This window comes from Oculina patagonica, chromosome 9 (assembly GCF_052425735.1).
Source record: "Oculina patagonica isolate OP01 chromosome 9, crgOcupat, whole genome shotgun sequence".
Lineage (NCBI taxonomy): Eukaryota > Metazoa > Cnidaria > Anthozoa > Scleractinia > Oculinidae > Oculina > Oculina patagonica.
In genome coordinates, this window is record NC_135766.1 from 5607039 (window position 1) to 5623420 (window position 16382).

Below are 16382 nucleotides of genomic sequence, written 5' to 3' on the forward strand. Positions count from 1 at the left end.
AGGTTTTTTGTCGTTTCTCAGATTTATAAAATTAATGTCCTATACTTCAATTTATTCCTGGATTGTCCGGCGGTTTTTTCTCGGGCCACCGGGCCGATAAATTTGCTAAAAACTGGTTGCCCGAACGCATTGCGCGTGATAAATTAATTCTCGAAACGGTAAAAGAACGACAGTGATAACAAGGCATTTCTGCGTTGTATTATGGTAGTATAATAAAATAAACTTGTTCCATATTTGGCCACAAACTTTTCAGACCAGACTTTTAATTTTCAAAACCTCAATTTTTTTGGATGTTATGTGTTGATTGGATTTAACTGCAGTGTGGAAAGTTCAAAAATGCTCCTGTTTGTTTCGGCAAATCTTTGTAAACGTTTGCTTTTTGTTTCATAATTTATTTTCCGAGTTCATTGGCTCATAGCCACTTTGATTAAAAATTGGCGTAACCCTAGCTAATTTCCATTCATTTGGAACAATACCAGAGGAGATTGATTGATTGAATATAAATGTTAGCAATGGTGCAAGAATATTCGCCGCTTATTTGAGAAACTTGGATGGTTAATTATTCAGGCCAGTCGCCTTATTAACTTCTAGTTTTTCAAGTAATTTCAGGACTTCGCTCGTACAGCAACTGCCGAAAGTAAAGGTCTTGTTAGCAGAGATGAGAAAACTTTCTGGTTGGGTATTTCCAGAGGCATTCCTCTTGCCAAATCATGGCCAATTTTCACGAAATGGTGATTAAAGGCCTCTGCCATGTCAGCTGCAGAACTTGTCTTGTTACCACCAATTTCGATATGAGCAATAGTTTTCCTCTTGTGATGACGAGAATTTAGTTCATTGATAAGTTGGCAAGTCTTTCGGGTATCGTTTTTGTTAGCAGCAAGGTTTTCATTAAAATATCTGCGTTTAGCATACTTAAAAGAATTGTTTACTTGAATTGATTTCTGGCGGCTTTGAAATCCGCCCAATGAGCTCGAGACTGATCATTAGTTTGCTCCGCCTTCTTTTTCAGGAAGTCCCTTTTACGCATTTTACGACTTAATTCGTAAGCGATCCAAGGCGAATTCTTGTTCTTAATTCTTCTTGATTTGGAGGGGGCATGTTTATCCATACAGATGAGTAATGTATTCTTCCAAAACTCCCACATTTCGTTGGGATCTGAAAATTGACTTACGTCATCCCATGGTCTTTGAGCAACGTCTCTGAGAAAATCCTCCTTGTTGAAGTTCTTAAAACTTCGAGTAGTAATAATTATGGCCTCGCCAAAATTGGTATAATGCAAAATTGGTATTAGGTGAGAAGGTTCTTCTACACTACTTGCAGGGTAGATATTATCGTACTACGTGCGTACTCAGTTTTGGAAAAACATGGGCGAGTAGTGAAGCCGCGAGGACGAGGGAAGAGAGCCGGCAGAGAGTCGGCGAGTCACGCGTCTCGCCAGATTGCTTCACTCGCCGACTCGTTCTCGCGGCTTACTTGACAATTTACGCGTGTGCTACGGCCACCTTAAGATTTCTGAAATCCTCCACATATAAGCCAAAAGAAAGGCAGTTACTGAAAAGTTAAACCACATGAATAGCATAATTTATTTTGTTACTGCTCTCAGTTTTGGAACGTTTGCATGCAAAAGTTTTGCACATTTTCCTTTCAAACTTCGAGAGAACGAATAAAATAAAAAAAATATATGTTTCTAAACTTTGGAACTAGAAATTGATACTACGTGCGTACTCAGTTTAAAAGCGGTGTTGGAATTTTGCGCTTGTCCGCTGTGAAATCGATCCTAGGACACGAGCACAAATAAAAGTGGTCACTGGGTGCAAACGCGCCCGACCCGCGCCCATATTTCCAGTCTTCCAAAGAAGCGCGGCCTCTAATGACCGTGTACAATATGAGGCGGTGAATTCGTGATCTTTTATGCAAAAGATGAACAAACACAAGTTAAGTTTTGTATTTATGGCCGCTTGCCAGTACTTTAGAGGAAATTAAGCAATCGAGAATGTCAATTTCTAGCTCTAAAAGAATCAAGGAAATCGGCCATTTTGTTTTTTCAGAGACTTCTGAACGAGCGAGTTGGTGAACTCGCGTAGCTGTCATTTGCGTCACCGTTATTGTCTTTCGATGCGCGCCTCAGAAAGACCTTCACTTACGTAACAGCTTGCGTTTTAAAAATTTTAAACGTTGTTCATTACCAATTTAAGGTGTTCTTTTAACAAAATGGATATAACTAATATATAGTACACCATTTTACTCCATCTTGGCAAGGTAATATCAAAAGAACAGCGAATTTGCTGCCACCTTTTCGCATTTTGAAAGTATTTTAATTTCGATGTATGCATATTCAAGCACAATTTAATCTTAGTGCCAAACGGTGTTCAACCCTTAAACAAAAGTGATTCGAATGGAAATCATTTCCTTTGCCGGATGTTGAATACCGCGGCACTAGAAAGCTTTGTTTTGGAAAAGAAAAGCTACCAGGAAGTGACCAAACCATCATAAAATACAAACACTGGAGCTATATGTTATTTTTTTCAGTTGCGTTCAGTTTCGTGAAAAAGATTACAGACACTCGACATGGGGTCGGCGATTGGAATCGCAAGAGGGACCGACGGTCGAAATAAAACCGTTGTTACACATTTAAGACAAGAAAACGTCCGACTCCAGGCGAGGATAGAAAGACTTTCCGCGGAATCGACGAGATTGAAAACAGAAATTAACACCCTGCTGAAAGAAAAGGAATTAACAACATGCAACATACATGGCGGACATCTTCATTGCAATTCCCCCACGCCGAACGGTGAGTCCAGTGCTAAAAAAATTAAACTGCTATTAACTAATAATAAAATTTCAAAGCGGTTGTGATACAGCGAAAAAATTATTATTAAATATTTTCGCGACAGCGTTAAATTACATCTGCATGCATCTGCAAGTCACATGTCTCTTCTCTTCCGCTCTAATAGCGGCGTAGCGAATCGAAATAAAAAACTGTTCACGTGCCAATTTTAGCCTTTTAATACTGAAAACAAAATCTTCTTGTGATTAGGGAGTGCATTTGGTGTTCATCGGCCGATCACAGTTGCTTAATTTTCTTTTTATTGAGCTTTATTCGTTTTGGCGCTGTTATAAATATTTTTTTGAATTATTTTTTTAATGATCGAATCGTAACACCGCCTTAATCGTAAATTCAATCGTTTCGTGAATTCAAAACATCTTTTCGGCAAATAAAAACTCTCCCGTTTTTATTTTTCGGACTGGTTAAAAGCGTCAATATATCTAGCTAAAGAAAACTGAGTCCAATTTATTTTTCATCTGCTTTTTAGCTTATCGCATCCGGGGCCCCTTCTTAAAATGTAAAATAAAAGCCAGATGAATCAAGGAAAAATTAAATAAAATACAGTCAGACGGGCAATTTTTTTAATTATTATTTTTTGTACTAGGTCTAAAATTTGTCCATATTTTCAAGTCGATAAGACTAAGTATATAAGCTTATATTGTCACTAAGATGTTTTAATTTTAGTTCCATCAGAATTTCTATTCATTCTGGCATCTGCCGAAAAGTACTGAGTAGTTTATTTTCATTTTCCCTTTCGGGCGCCTGTTTTTTTCAAATTAGTTTTTTTGATGTGTATAATACGATAAAATAGCCTGCAAGTCACAGCATTTTACTGTAACGAGGAAATTCATTTGTCAGCCTTGGAAAAATATAAGCCGCTGGGAAAAAGCATATGGGCTTTGTCGAATTAAACCATTCACATTGTCAAGTAAATCTACATAAAACAAGCGGTTCGGGAGAATTGCAAATTTCAGTTGACAGTTTTACTTGAGTAACACTCAATTACGTGGATCTACATTTCCGCGCCAGGCAAAAATCGATAAATTTTGTTTCTTTTTGACAATCTGGAGCGTGGAGAATTAAAGCTTCGAACAAGGCAGATCTCGTTTCTCGCAGCCTGTGAAAAAGGCAGCCGGTTTCAGCTTGAAGTGGGAAAGAGAGGGGGGGGGGGGGGGGGGGGGGGTGAGGAATCCCCTATGAAAGGGACGGGGTTGTTCGTCACCTCGCTTAGAGGTGTAAATAAAAAAATTTAGTCTCACTTCGGGTGTTCAGAACAAAACACCAAATATTTTTAGCCAACAAGGTCTCGTTTAGGGTTGCATGTGCATAAATTAAAAAAAAAAAACACCGTTATACTGCGTTGGTGGTCTAGACCAATGAAGCATGAAACATGGTTTACAGCAAAAGCCCGCGAGTAAGAACCTAATTTTTCCAGGTTAGCCTAAACAGCGGTGATAAACATTACGGACAAACGCATTGTTAGAAAAAATTAAACCTTTTACTTGACGTTTTGTATGCTTCTTCATACATCTTCATACATATCAAACGAAACGTCTCAAGTAAAAGGAAATACGAAACATAACATAACACATAACATACGAAAAGGCAAGTAAAAGGTCTAATTTTTTCTAACAATGCGTTTGTACGTAATGTTTATCAACGCAGTTTGCGTCTTATTTTTAGTTAAACTACGTTGGCCAAAGAAAAAGAGTATTTACGATAACCTAAACAGGTTCTTATATAAATCGATTAATTCAAAATTAATTTAGGGTTTTTAGGTTCTGAAAATATTCTTATTTTCTGAAGAAAAGTTGCATTGATCCTAATAGAACCTTAAGTGGTATTCGGCCCGTATGCCTTTTAAAAAATTTGCATACCACTATTTTGTGTTTTATATGTAAAAATGAAGCACTAATCATGTAGAATATAATGCCTTGTCCAAACTTATTTCCCAAAAGTAAATTTGTATGCTAAATCAATTTTAGAAAATAAGAACCTGTTTCCAAATGTTAGGCTAGATAGTTTCTTAAAAAATTAAGGGGGGAATAATTGGCAAATTTTATCCCAACAGGTTCTTGCATGTTAGGTTCCTACTCGCGGGTTTTTACTGTATTTTAGCTATTGGTCTCCATTATAGGTTTAATTCAAATTGCTTCGACGAATATACCTGTCCCTTTCATATAGGAGTTTCCCCCCCCCCCCTCTCCCTGGAGGGGTGGTTTCACTTTATCAGCTGTCTCGTGTTACCAAAGTAAACAACAAAAGGACGAAAAAATTTACTTCTTTTATTAGCCTGAGGAGAAAAAGAACTATTGAGTCGCGGCCCTTCCGAACAACAGGAAAGGATTAGTGCGTATAATTTTCCTTTACTGGAAATTTCTATAAGGCCCGAAGGGTCAAAAATGCTCCCTCCCCCTCCACGCCTTATTTAAATAATAATAATAAATAATAATAATCATTTATATAGCGCCATTTCCATAAGTTCAAAGGCGCTTGACAAAAAGTAAAATATTAATTAAATAATTTACAATTTACTTTGGATTAAAAAATAAAATATGATTAATATAAAAAGGCCTCTCAAATTTTGACAATTCACTGCACTTCCTCCACTCCAAACCCTTACAATTTTCACCTGGATCCGCTACTACGCCACATGTAGCCTGAATTTCAGACGTCTTTCTTTGGTCGCCTGCTTCGGAAGCCTGATACAAAAAATCTTCCGGGTAAAGCCATCCAGCAAAAAACACACGCGAGTCAGACGTCTCTATTGAAGGACGTCAAAAGCCATTGTTTTCCTGTTTTCAAAGCGTTGCTTCTAAACTATAAGTTCAAGATATATTTTTTTCGAGAAACACATAAACGCGATTTTTGATTTTTGAACTCCATTTGAAACGGATTGCTTTTAGGATTGCTTTTAGTTTTGTTCTTTCAAATGCAAGGAACGAAAAAATATATCGTGCAGAGCGTGTGTGCTTTTCCTTTCAGTCATAATGTGACGGAATATTTTCCTCTTGATATACGAGCATATTTTTTCGGGCAAGCACACACATACATGTATTGCTTTTACTCCTCCATGATTGACTGAATTTTGCCACCAATGTGGAATTGTTCAATTCGTCCAATGAGAAAAGAGCGGCGTCAAGGTATTATCATTTTTGAGCATGGAGCTCGGCACACGCATGATGATATGTGCAAGAAGCTCGAAACATTGCCGTTCTAGTAGTAAGAACGTGTCGAAAAATTGGAACTTTTTCCGTGCCTATAATGGGATGACTATTGATATATTCATGTTTGCAAAAGTTTGGAGTGGATGTGGCGTATTTCACGAGCTACAACTGATTTACTGAGGCATGCTAGTGATTCAATGGGCAGGAGTGTGCAACCTTTGGCTTCGCTTTATATCAGTTGAGGCATGAATTACTAGGATGGTTATCTTGCTCAAATCGCAGCAAATAAACCCCCAAACCCCGTAAATAACAACAATAAAAAGAACACACAATTTAACTGAATTGTCTTATCTTCTTATATTGTGAATTATTTGGAATTTGCTGTGGTTCAAACGTATTTCTTGCATTCCATACAAACTCATATAATTTTCCCAAGATTATATATATGCAAAAAGGGACAGAGCTCATTCAGAAAGCTTGGGCTACCAGTGATTAAACATGTCTTAAAAACTGACACGCGAATGTCAATGTCAACTTCGGTTAGATGTTTATGAGAGTAGTTATAGAACGGAAAACACAGATCACGTTTCACGGAAATCAAATCATTTGGCATTTTATCCAGTTCACATGACTCTTCACGCAGTACGACTGAGTGACAGCAACAAAATCATAATTCGTACCAAAACAAAATTCGCGTGCTTGCCTTAGCTTCTTACTCACTTTACTAACCGTGTAAAAAATAAAGGGCTTCTCGTAGTCTACAAGAACATTATTTCGTTTTCTATTTTCTAGCAAATGAAACAGGGATAGCAAGTGAACAAGAAAATGTAGTAGCTCCGGCGAGCTTCACCGAGCAAGTTTTACAGATGGAACTGGAGACATTGAAGAAAGAAAACTATTGGCTGGCCAGAGAGTTGGAAAATTTGAAGAGCAAGGACGCATGCGCAGAGGGAAGTGATGGCGTGTGCGGCAGGAAGAATGAAGCTGAACAAAACACGTGGAAATAACAATTTAATTAACTTTTCAACGATATCAACTTTGAAGTTGAAAAACAGAAGTCCATGCTAGAGTGTCCAATAAGGTAGTAATCAATCTTGACTTAACTAGTACCTTCAGTAGATACATTATATACTACTTATTAACCGAGAGTGAGGTCATTACAGGAGAATCTCAGACCGAGGCCTTGATGTATTGACCGAGCGACAGCGAGGTCAATACATCAAGGTCGAGGTCTGAGATTCCCCTGTAATGACCGAACGGACGAGGTTAATAAGTTATTTATTATATGGCCTTTAAGCACTATTTAAAAAGAGTATAATCAAGGGAAAAAACACTGGAGGTAAAACTCGCTCTCGCTCTCTGTGGCTATCTTCGTCGCTCATACTAAAGAAGTATCGGTATGCTTATATTTTTCTTTCATTTATTGAAAAGATAGTTATATTTTGTCACCATTTTTTGTTGTTTTTGCCCCCTCGCTAGTAGCTTTTACTCACAACTCCAAAAACCGTCGAGCCGAGAAAAATTTTCATAATGCCCGGTCATTACAAGAAAATAATGCCCGCTCAACAGCCAATCAGAGCGCGCGTACTATTGTAGCCATATAATAAATATACATATTCCTTTCCTGACCTTTAGTACCGATCATTTAAAAGTATTTTATACGGGGAGGCTCCGCCCCTAGGTGCTAACCCTTAACGTTTTATATTTCAATTTTGACAGAAAATGTAACCCATTTATATAACTACAGTAAAAATACTGCGTCTATTTTCTAAACATTCCACTGAGATCTCTACTTTTTATATAGCCCAACCAGAAAAAAGTAAGGCACCCCTTTCGGGCGAAGCCTCCCTGTATAGTTCAAAATAATGAGTAACCCTCCCGCCCACAATTTCGGAATTTCACCGTGTGTCCACCCCTGAAGTTGTTGTAGAAGAAGAATAGGTTTCTTAGGTTTCACAAGCTCTTTAAACGTTTAGAGGCAAATCCTATATGCATGATGCCTTTCCTGCGCAAAGTCATATTCAAACGTCAGCAATGAATCGCCTGTAGAGGAGAGCCCGGATGCTGTCACGTGATCGTCAAAAATGGTTGCGTTGCAATTAGTAAGTTTGCTAAATTTGAAACCACTGACGTAAGACTTGACAGATTTTTAACGGTTTGAAAGTTTTTTTTAATTAAGATGATTAAGACGAAAATGCAATGAAATGAAGAAAACACAATGACAAAATACAATGGAAAAAATATGCAATCCAACAACATTTTTTCATACAAATCCCCTTAATTCTAAAGGTGCTTAAAATGAGAAAAAAAAATGCGCTTCAAAAACACAGTCGAAGCTCTCTTAACGGATACTCTCGTAAGCGGACAGCTCTACTTACGGCCGCCTTGTTTGAAACCCTGTTTTAACTCCCATACAAACTATGTATTTTTACATTCTCGTAAGCGGCCGTGGACACTTTCAGAGATTACGACTTAGACTTTTTCTTTCTTTTTAGAGGGTCTGAATGGGGTTTAGTGTTTAGTGTTATTTGTCCATAATTTTTAGTGTTTGCTATTAAATTGTTCAATTTTTTAATGTTTACTGTTTCCGAAGAAAATAATGTTAAGTGTTTGGAGGGTTTTTTTACTCCTTATCTTTGAGCCTGCATATGCTGTGGCAGTGTGTTCTCCTCGGAAATCTTCGGTAGTCTTTGGACATCTTCGGTAGTCCCCAGAAATCTTCGACAGTCTTCGGGAATCTTCGGTACTCTCCAGAAATCTTCCAAACTGATCAGAAATTAAATTGTCGGAAAATGGCCGACAACTTCTTGATATTCTTAACAAAATAATATTGGCCTTTTTGGAGCTGTTTTTGTTTCTTTGTGGATTAAAGTTACTGTTACAGTGAATTTTGTACTGTTAGTGTTAAAATGCCTAAAATTTTACTGTTTCTTGTTACATAGCCTAAAATTAAACTAGTGTTAATTGTTATCGAGGTAGCCCCATTCAGACCCTCTTTTTAAGCTCCCGTAAGTGGACACCACTCAATCAACTTCACATCGCCGTTCGCCAAAATGATTTTACAGTAATTACAGTACCATATTTCAGTGTTTGTTTTGTCGTCATCCACGTCCGGTTACATTTCGAAACACCACTTACATGCATTTGCCCTGGTTCTTTAATACGGCGGTATTTTTTTGTATGTTCAATACGGCACTGTATTTTTTGTTAGCTGGGCAAACTCCCGTAAGCGGCCATCTTTCCCCTACACCTCTAGTGGCCGCTTACGAGAACCATTCTCGTAAGCGGCCGCCAGCTCCAGTTACGGACACTTTCTTCGCGTCCCGAGGGTGTCCGCTTACGAGAGCTTCAACTGTATTGAGGTTTATGTCATTAGAAGGGACGTTGATCTAAATTTATTTTTTGCACATATACAAGAATACCGCATGGCAAACTCTCGAAATATAACAATATGCAGCACAACACATTCTAAAGTCTTGAAAAATGGGCGTTGTTTTGTTGATGGCATTAATAGTTTTGCGGGAATTGGCGGACGCGTATTATCGGAATTTCTCAGTGTAATACATATTGCCTGTAAATGTATTAAGTAAGCTTTTTTCTATAGTAAAATAAATTGTTGTCGTTATTGTTATTGTAGTTGTTGTTCGAAAACATTATTTATAAAATTCGAAATTTACAAATATTTAAGGTGGTTCTGTACAGTTAAATTCAGATTTCTCGAGCCTCCAAGGGAAACAAAAATTACTTCGAGAAATCAGGAGTGTAAAATTGCAGTGGTCGACTGATTGAAGCAAGTTCAAAGAGAACGACTTCGAATTATCATAAGGTTCGAAAAACGAAGCTTATAGAAATCAGGCCCCAGTTGTTAAAAGGGTAGATAACGCTATCCACCGGATAAATCGCTATCCAGTGGGTCATACAAAACCTACTTTGCTATCCACCGGATAGTCATTTATCCGGTGGATAGCGTTATTCACCTTTTGAACAGCTAGGGCCTGGATTCTATTGTATTTGACATGGTGATCACATATTGATAATAAAATATTGGATGTCACCTTGCTCGTCTTATTTAAGGGTGTTTTAACATATTACACAGTTGCTATGGTAACCCGTTTTGCCAAGAAAATGGCCATAACTTGTGCACCAAATGATTGGGCAATTAATTGATACAATAAGTGCTTCCGTAACTATAATGCTTCTTGGGAATTGAATTATCTAGTAATATTTCAAAACTTTCTCCAAAACTTCAACCGAAAGAGCGAGAAAATATCGCCACGGACCTCCGGCCACTGCACACTAACAGCTGATAGTGTACAATAGCCAGCCAATCAGATTTCAGCTTTTGCATTAGAACACTAGTACAATTCTACTAACAAGTGGTAGTATTGATCCACCAAAATAAAATAACAGGAAAGTGCTGGAAACCGTTACCAGCCACGTTGGTTCGATTCCTGTCGGGGACTCAAATTTTTTCTTTGTGCCATGCTCGTGTCATTATCCAAGACACATGGGCAGAGATTGAAAACGTCTGCCAGACATTTCAATTTTTGATTGAAATCTCATGCCTGTATAACTCATGTTAGTAGAAACTCAGCTGTGTTCTATTGGAAATCCGCGAATCTGATTGGTTTTCCCACTGTTTTCTATTCGTCAATAGAAAACAGTCTTGCGCGCGCGTAGCTCTTTAAGCGGTAATTTTCTCTTGATTTTTGTCTTCAAAGTGCACAATATTGTAGGTTTTGGACTGCAATCCCTTAGAGTTTCTACTAAAACAATTAGACTACTCGCCCTCGTTTTCTATGAGCGATAGTCAACTCGGCTGCGCCTCGTTGACTATTTGCTCATAGAAAACTCGGGCTCGTAGTCTAATTGTTAAATAGTACCTCTTTTGTCTCTCTGTACTGTTATTGCCATTTTTAACAAAGCTAGACCATTATTTTTAGGTTTCCATTAATGTAAATATTTCTTTTGACTTTTGACTTTTCGAGGTGATGCTCATGATACTGTCCCTTTAAGAAAATATTGTTGCAGAAACAATGTTTCCGTAATTTTGTTCCTGTTTGCACCAACACAACTAATATTTCCAGGAAACAAAATATGTTTCTGGATTATTTCTACATCTGAGACAATTTGGTTTTCACAGTACTTGTTTCCCCGTTTTGCCGCCAAAAAAAACAATATTGGGTAATGGCTGCCCAAATTTCATCTTCGCAGTATTCGTTTCGACCAAGTTGTTTGCAAATCAATATCACAGAACGAAAAAAGGTTTAGAATTTACGGGTAGTATGGTCCTCCATATTGGTGTAACACTTTTGAACACCAACCTGGCGACCGAAATGTTCTTCAGGAAGAAAAAAGAGATTTGGCTACCAATGAAATGAGTTTTCACTTTTGTCATTATTTTCAATTTTGAATAGCGTAACTGAATGTATTTACTTAACTTACTCAAACCCTTGAGTTCCCATTGGAAAATAGGTCGTCCACCAGAGATCTCCATTTTCCCCTGTCCTTGGCCACTTTTTCCAGTTGGTTCGAACTCATCCCAGTCTGTTGTACTTCAGTCTCAGTTGATCTTCTCCATGTTGTTTTAGGCCTTCCTCAGTTCCTTATACCCTGAGGTTTCCATCAAAGGGCATGCATGCCTGGTCACATTTGCAAAGGGCTTTCTCAGCGTGTGGCCTAGCCAGCGCCATTTCCTTTTCCATATACTTGCAGGTGGAGAGGTTGTTGTTCTGCTCTCTTCCATAGATCTTCATTTCTGACTTTGCCTTTCTATCGAACTCAGAGGATATGCCGGAGACAGCGATTGACGGAGGTCTGTATCCACTTGTTGAAAAATTTGGTGATACGCCAGGTTTCACAGGCATACAGAAGAGCACTCAGCTCTTCACATTGGTATTGATGATTCTCATCTTGGTCTTCCTTGAGATAGCATGCATTTAATGAATGAATGTATTTAAAATGACAAAAATGTTGGTTTCTGTAACATTTTAGATCACGTTGAAGCTTGTTGAATTGCGCTGTCTAAATTGAATTTCATAAACCTTTATCCCCAAAACAAAGCACGCTGATGAAAGTGTTTTGAACACTTTGTCGGTTCGATGACTCCACACAGCTATATGGGAAATTGTGATTCTTTAATTTCTGGACTGGAACGAGTTTATCATCGTACTTAAAAGTCAAACTATACCAAACAAACAAAGAAAAATATAAAAGTATAATAAATTTCTCACTAAATGAGTTGAAAGTGCCTTTAAAATAGTTAAAAGTTCCAAACGTTTCGGGCTTAGCCCTTCATCAGTGGAATGTCAAGATTTCTTGACATTCCACTGATGAAGGGCTAAGCCCGAAACGTTTGGAACTTTTAACTATTTTAAAGGCACTTTCAACTCATTTAGTGAGAAATTTATTATACTTTTGTACTTTTACAAGTGCCACGCAGCACAAGGAAATTTATTTTTCCATTTATCAAAGAAAAATATAACTTGATAAGTTCCAAAAAAGCTCTCGAAAATCTTGATAATGTTATTGTAATACAATAATTCTACTCGCAATACTGTTTGTCGCTCCAGTACTTGTAACTCACTTTTTCGCTTTACAACATCACATCAAGTGCAAAACAGAAACAAAAATCTTCCCGTTAATAACTAAGAGTAACGTGCTAAATAAGCTTAAAGAACAACCTAGCAGTTAAATTTAGACGTTTTATGACGTCACGCGGAAACAAACGCGACCCATTGTGTTTAGAAGAATATTCCAGCGGCGAATGTCGGCATTACTGTCATCAGCGAAGAAGTAAATTGAGGGGAGTTTTCAAATTAAAGGTTTTGTTAATTCTTTTATGAAATATGTAAACTGTTAAAACCCGGTATCGAGGGTACGTCGTCTTTTACCATCTCGAACTATGTAGCCTGTTAAATGGCTAATACCTTACCATGATTTTCCCGTAAAATGAAAATTGAATAACGATGCGAAACTTCTACTTAAGTACTTCACTGGCGTTCAACAAAACTACAAAATTTCTTCTTGGCAAAAGCGCTAATGAGCCCATACATTCTTTGTAAAAATATCAAGTTTTCAAACCTTCGTCACAGAAAAAAGTATTTAATTCATCTGGCTCAAATTTATAGCGAAAGTAAATCGTACCATGTTCTTTTAATATTCAGAAATGATATTTTTGTAGCTCGATTAGAAAGTGAAGCGCTTATGCTAATGAGGCAAATATTGTAATAAAATGAATAGGCACTGAAATTTCAATAATTATTTCCGTGTACATTTACGTAAAAGGTTTAGCTCTTTTATCGGTGAAACACCGAGGTGAAATAAAGGAGTGTTATTTATAAACCATAACAACATTTCAACTGGACTGCAAACAGATAAAATTCGCCTGGACATAACGAAGTAACAACTTACGATGGGTGCTTCGATCAGTTTACTCGCTAATCGGCGCGAAAACAAAGTTGTAAAAGAGTTAAAAGAAGATAATGCACTGCTCGAAGCTCGAATCCTGAGCTTGTCCGAAGAAGCTTCAAGATTGAAAACGGAAATTCGCGAATTAGCTGATTCATTAAAATGTGAAATGGATCAAGAGCCAGTAAAGAAGCCGCGATATGGAACAGATCTGCCTCAATGCACTCTACCAAATCGTAAGTTAATAATTTTTTGGGTCTTTGCTACCTTAAAAAGGTTAAAAAGCGCCTGAAAAAATTGGGCCATTCTTTTTAAGTTTGTCGTTTGTAATCTGTCTTCATCATTCTCGGTCATAACTATCCCTGATTACTTCTTTGGTGCCATTCTTCGTTAGAAAACTCAGTTTTGTTCAAGGTTTCTTTTGATTTAGTGGATCAGGGATGGTTAAGTCCCAGACAATGTCACAGAATAGCTTTCAAGACTTTAAATAAACACAACAGCATGAATACATTTTATATACACGCGGTCAACATGGCGGCGGGATTGACAACAAGCCGATTTCTGCGCTCGTAAGGCATGATGGGAGCACGTGTCGATGACGTAACGTGACATCTCCCTATCTTTCAATGACAATAATAAAAAGTACATTAACGAGAGACCTATCCAAGACTAACAATTACAAGTGGGACCTATCACAGCATGAAAATTGGGATTTACATAAAATTAAAAATGGTTAAATCAAAATTAAAGTTGGTTATCCAACTTTAAACCATCAATTAAATGTTGTTAAAGGTGGTTTAACTAACCTTTACGCTACCGCGTGTAAATGTGATTTAAAGTTGGTGTAAAGAAGCTCTTTATCTGCCTTTTAACTTGAGTGTAAGGCTGGCATAAAGAATTTATGCAAGCTTTACTTAAGCTTTACACCGGTGTAAAGTTATGTTGTCACGCTGTGTGTATCTAAAAAAACACAACACAACAACAACAGCTACAAGTGAAACCTGGTGCCTGTAGCATAATATGATACTGATTTAAAAGGTACTCTTCAATGTTCTTAATCCTACAAGTCTATCCCTTGTGGGGGTATTACAGTTCTTTCTCAACAAGTTCTTATAGGTCTAGCTAGCCTTTGTGCTAGTGTCACAGTTCTTCCAGATCTGGTAACACATCCTTTGGCAGTGTGTGATATTCTCGCGGGGAAGCCTCATCCGTTGAAGATGTATTTGGTTCTGGTCTTGCTATTGCCATCCGTTCAGCAGACCCATTTGATTGGGGATACATCGGGGAGCTGTTGATGTGTTCTACTCCATAGGTGGTCATGAAACCGTCAAATTCGGCTGAGCTGTACTGGGGACCATTATCGGTTACGAGTTGTAAGGGGATACCGTGCTCAGCAAAGATGCTTTTTTAGTTGTTTATAACTGCAGATGATGTAATGCTTGTGAGTCTCGTTATGATGGGAAATCTGCTGTATTGGCCTGTTAGCAGGAGGTATTGCTGGCCTTTAAACTGGAACATATCTGAGCTGAGTCCCTTCCATGGTCGGCAAGGGGGCTTTGGCTGGAGTACTGGCACTTTTTGGGATTTTCTCTGATATTTCTGCCAGGGCCCGCACTGATTGACTTATTTGATGATATCCTTTGTAATTCCAGGCCAGAACACACATGTACGCGCTCGTAGCAGGCATTTCTCTTGCCCCAAATGGCCTTGGTGTATGATGTCTAGGACTTCAGGTCTCAAATTGGGCGGTATCAAAATGCCGTCCCCTTTCAGAAGTACGCCATTCTCAACAGTCAACTCTTCTCTTGCAGCATTTGCATTATAACACTAATACAATTCTACTTACAAGTGGTAGTATCTTCATCCACCAAAATAAAATTACAGGAAAGTGCTAGAAACCGTTACCAGACACATTTACGTCCCAGCAAACGAGAAAACGCTGTAGCCGAAACATTGTTGCAGAAACACTGTTCCCCCTACACAACCAATATTTCCTAGAATATGTTCTAACATACTATGTCACCTTTATTTGTATTTAAACTTGAAACTCGACCATTATTTTTCTTTCTACTTGATAAAGCCGGTCAAGATAACTTCGAAACGTCGTAGCCTAATTTCGCTAATTTTTATAGTAAATTGTATAACAAAATATGTTTCTGGATTATTTCTCCATCTGAGACATTCTGTTTTCACAGCAATTGCTTCCCCATTTTGGCGCCCAAAAAAACAGTATCAGGAAATGACTGCCCAATTTCAACTTTGCAGTGTTCGTTTCGACCAATTGGGAAATCAATATCACAGAACAAAAATTCTACAGAGCTTCCAGGTAGTTTGGGTCCGCCATAATGGTGTAACCAACATGGCGACAAAAATGGTATAGCAAGAAAAAGAGACTTTACTACAAATGGGACCAAATGACATGGGTTTTCATTTCTGTCATCATTTTCAATTCTGAATAGCGTATCTGAATGTATTTAAAAGGACAGAAATGTTGGTTTCTGTAACATTTTAGATCACGTTGAATTACGCTGTCTTAATTAAATTTCATAAAACCTTATCTCCAAAACAAAGCACTCGGCTCTGCTGACAGGAAAATTAACTAAAAAGGACAGCATTGTAGTTTTTTAGATGTTTTATGATGCCACGCGGAAACAATCTGTACAAACGCATTGCAAAGTGTTTAGAAAAAGAATATTCCAGAACGCTGTTATAATGTCGGCAGTACAGCCGTCAGCGAAGAAGAAAATTGAGGGGAGTTTTCAAATTCAGTAAAGGTTTTGTTAATCCTTTTATGAAATATGAAAACTGCTAAAACCCCGTGTCGAGCGGTACGTCGCCTCTTACCATCTCGAAATATATAGTTCCCCACTGAGATAAAGAAACGTGGTAACGACCTTTTTTGATACGTGATTTGACGACTTCGTGAGGCCACAATTTTACCGTAAAATGAAAATCGAATAACGTTGCGCAATTTCTAT

The 16382-nt window shown here is 37.8% G+C and overlaps 2 protein-coding genes across 2 annotated transcripts in view; both read left to right on the top strand.

Annotated features, from left to right (window-relative positions):
• Positions 1-16382, top strand: part of LOC144665307 (uncharacterized) — a 43989-nt gene that overhangs the window by 15713 nt on the left and 11894 nt on the right. The gene's annotated exons all lie outside the window — the stretch shown is intronic.
• LOC144665176 (uncharacterized) lies at positions 2382-7001 on the top strand. The gene is made up of 2 exons (XM_078526348.1): positions 2382-2791; positions 6787-7001. The coding sequence occupies exons 1-2, from the start codon at positions 2569-2571 to the stop codon at positions 6999-7001; spliced, it is 438 nt and encodes a 145-aa protein (XP_078382474.1). The 5' UTR covers positions 2382-2568.

What these genes read in the sequence shown, in the direction of transcription:
- LOC144665176 (XM_078526348.1), top strand. Translation starts at nt 2,569, where the DNA reads ATGGGGTCGGCGATTGGAATCGCAAGAGGGACCGACGGTCGAAATAAA. An exon ending in CAATTCCCCCACGCCGAACG is followed by an intron (nt 2,792 to 6,786) that starts GTGAGTCCAGTG and finishes TCTATTTTCTAG; the next exon opens with CAAATGAAACAGGGATAGCA.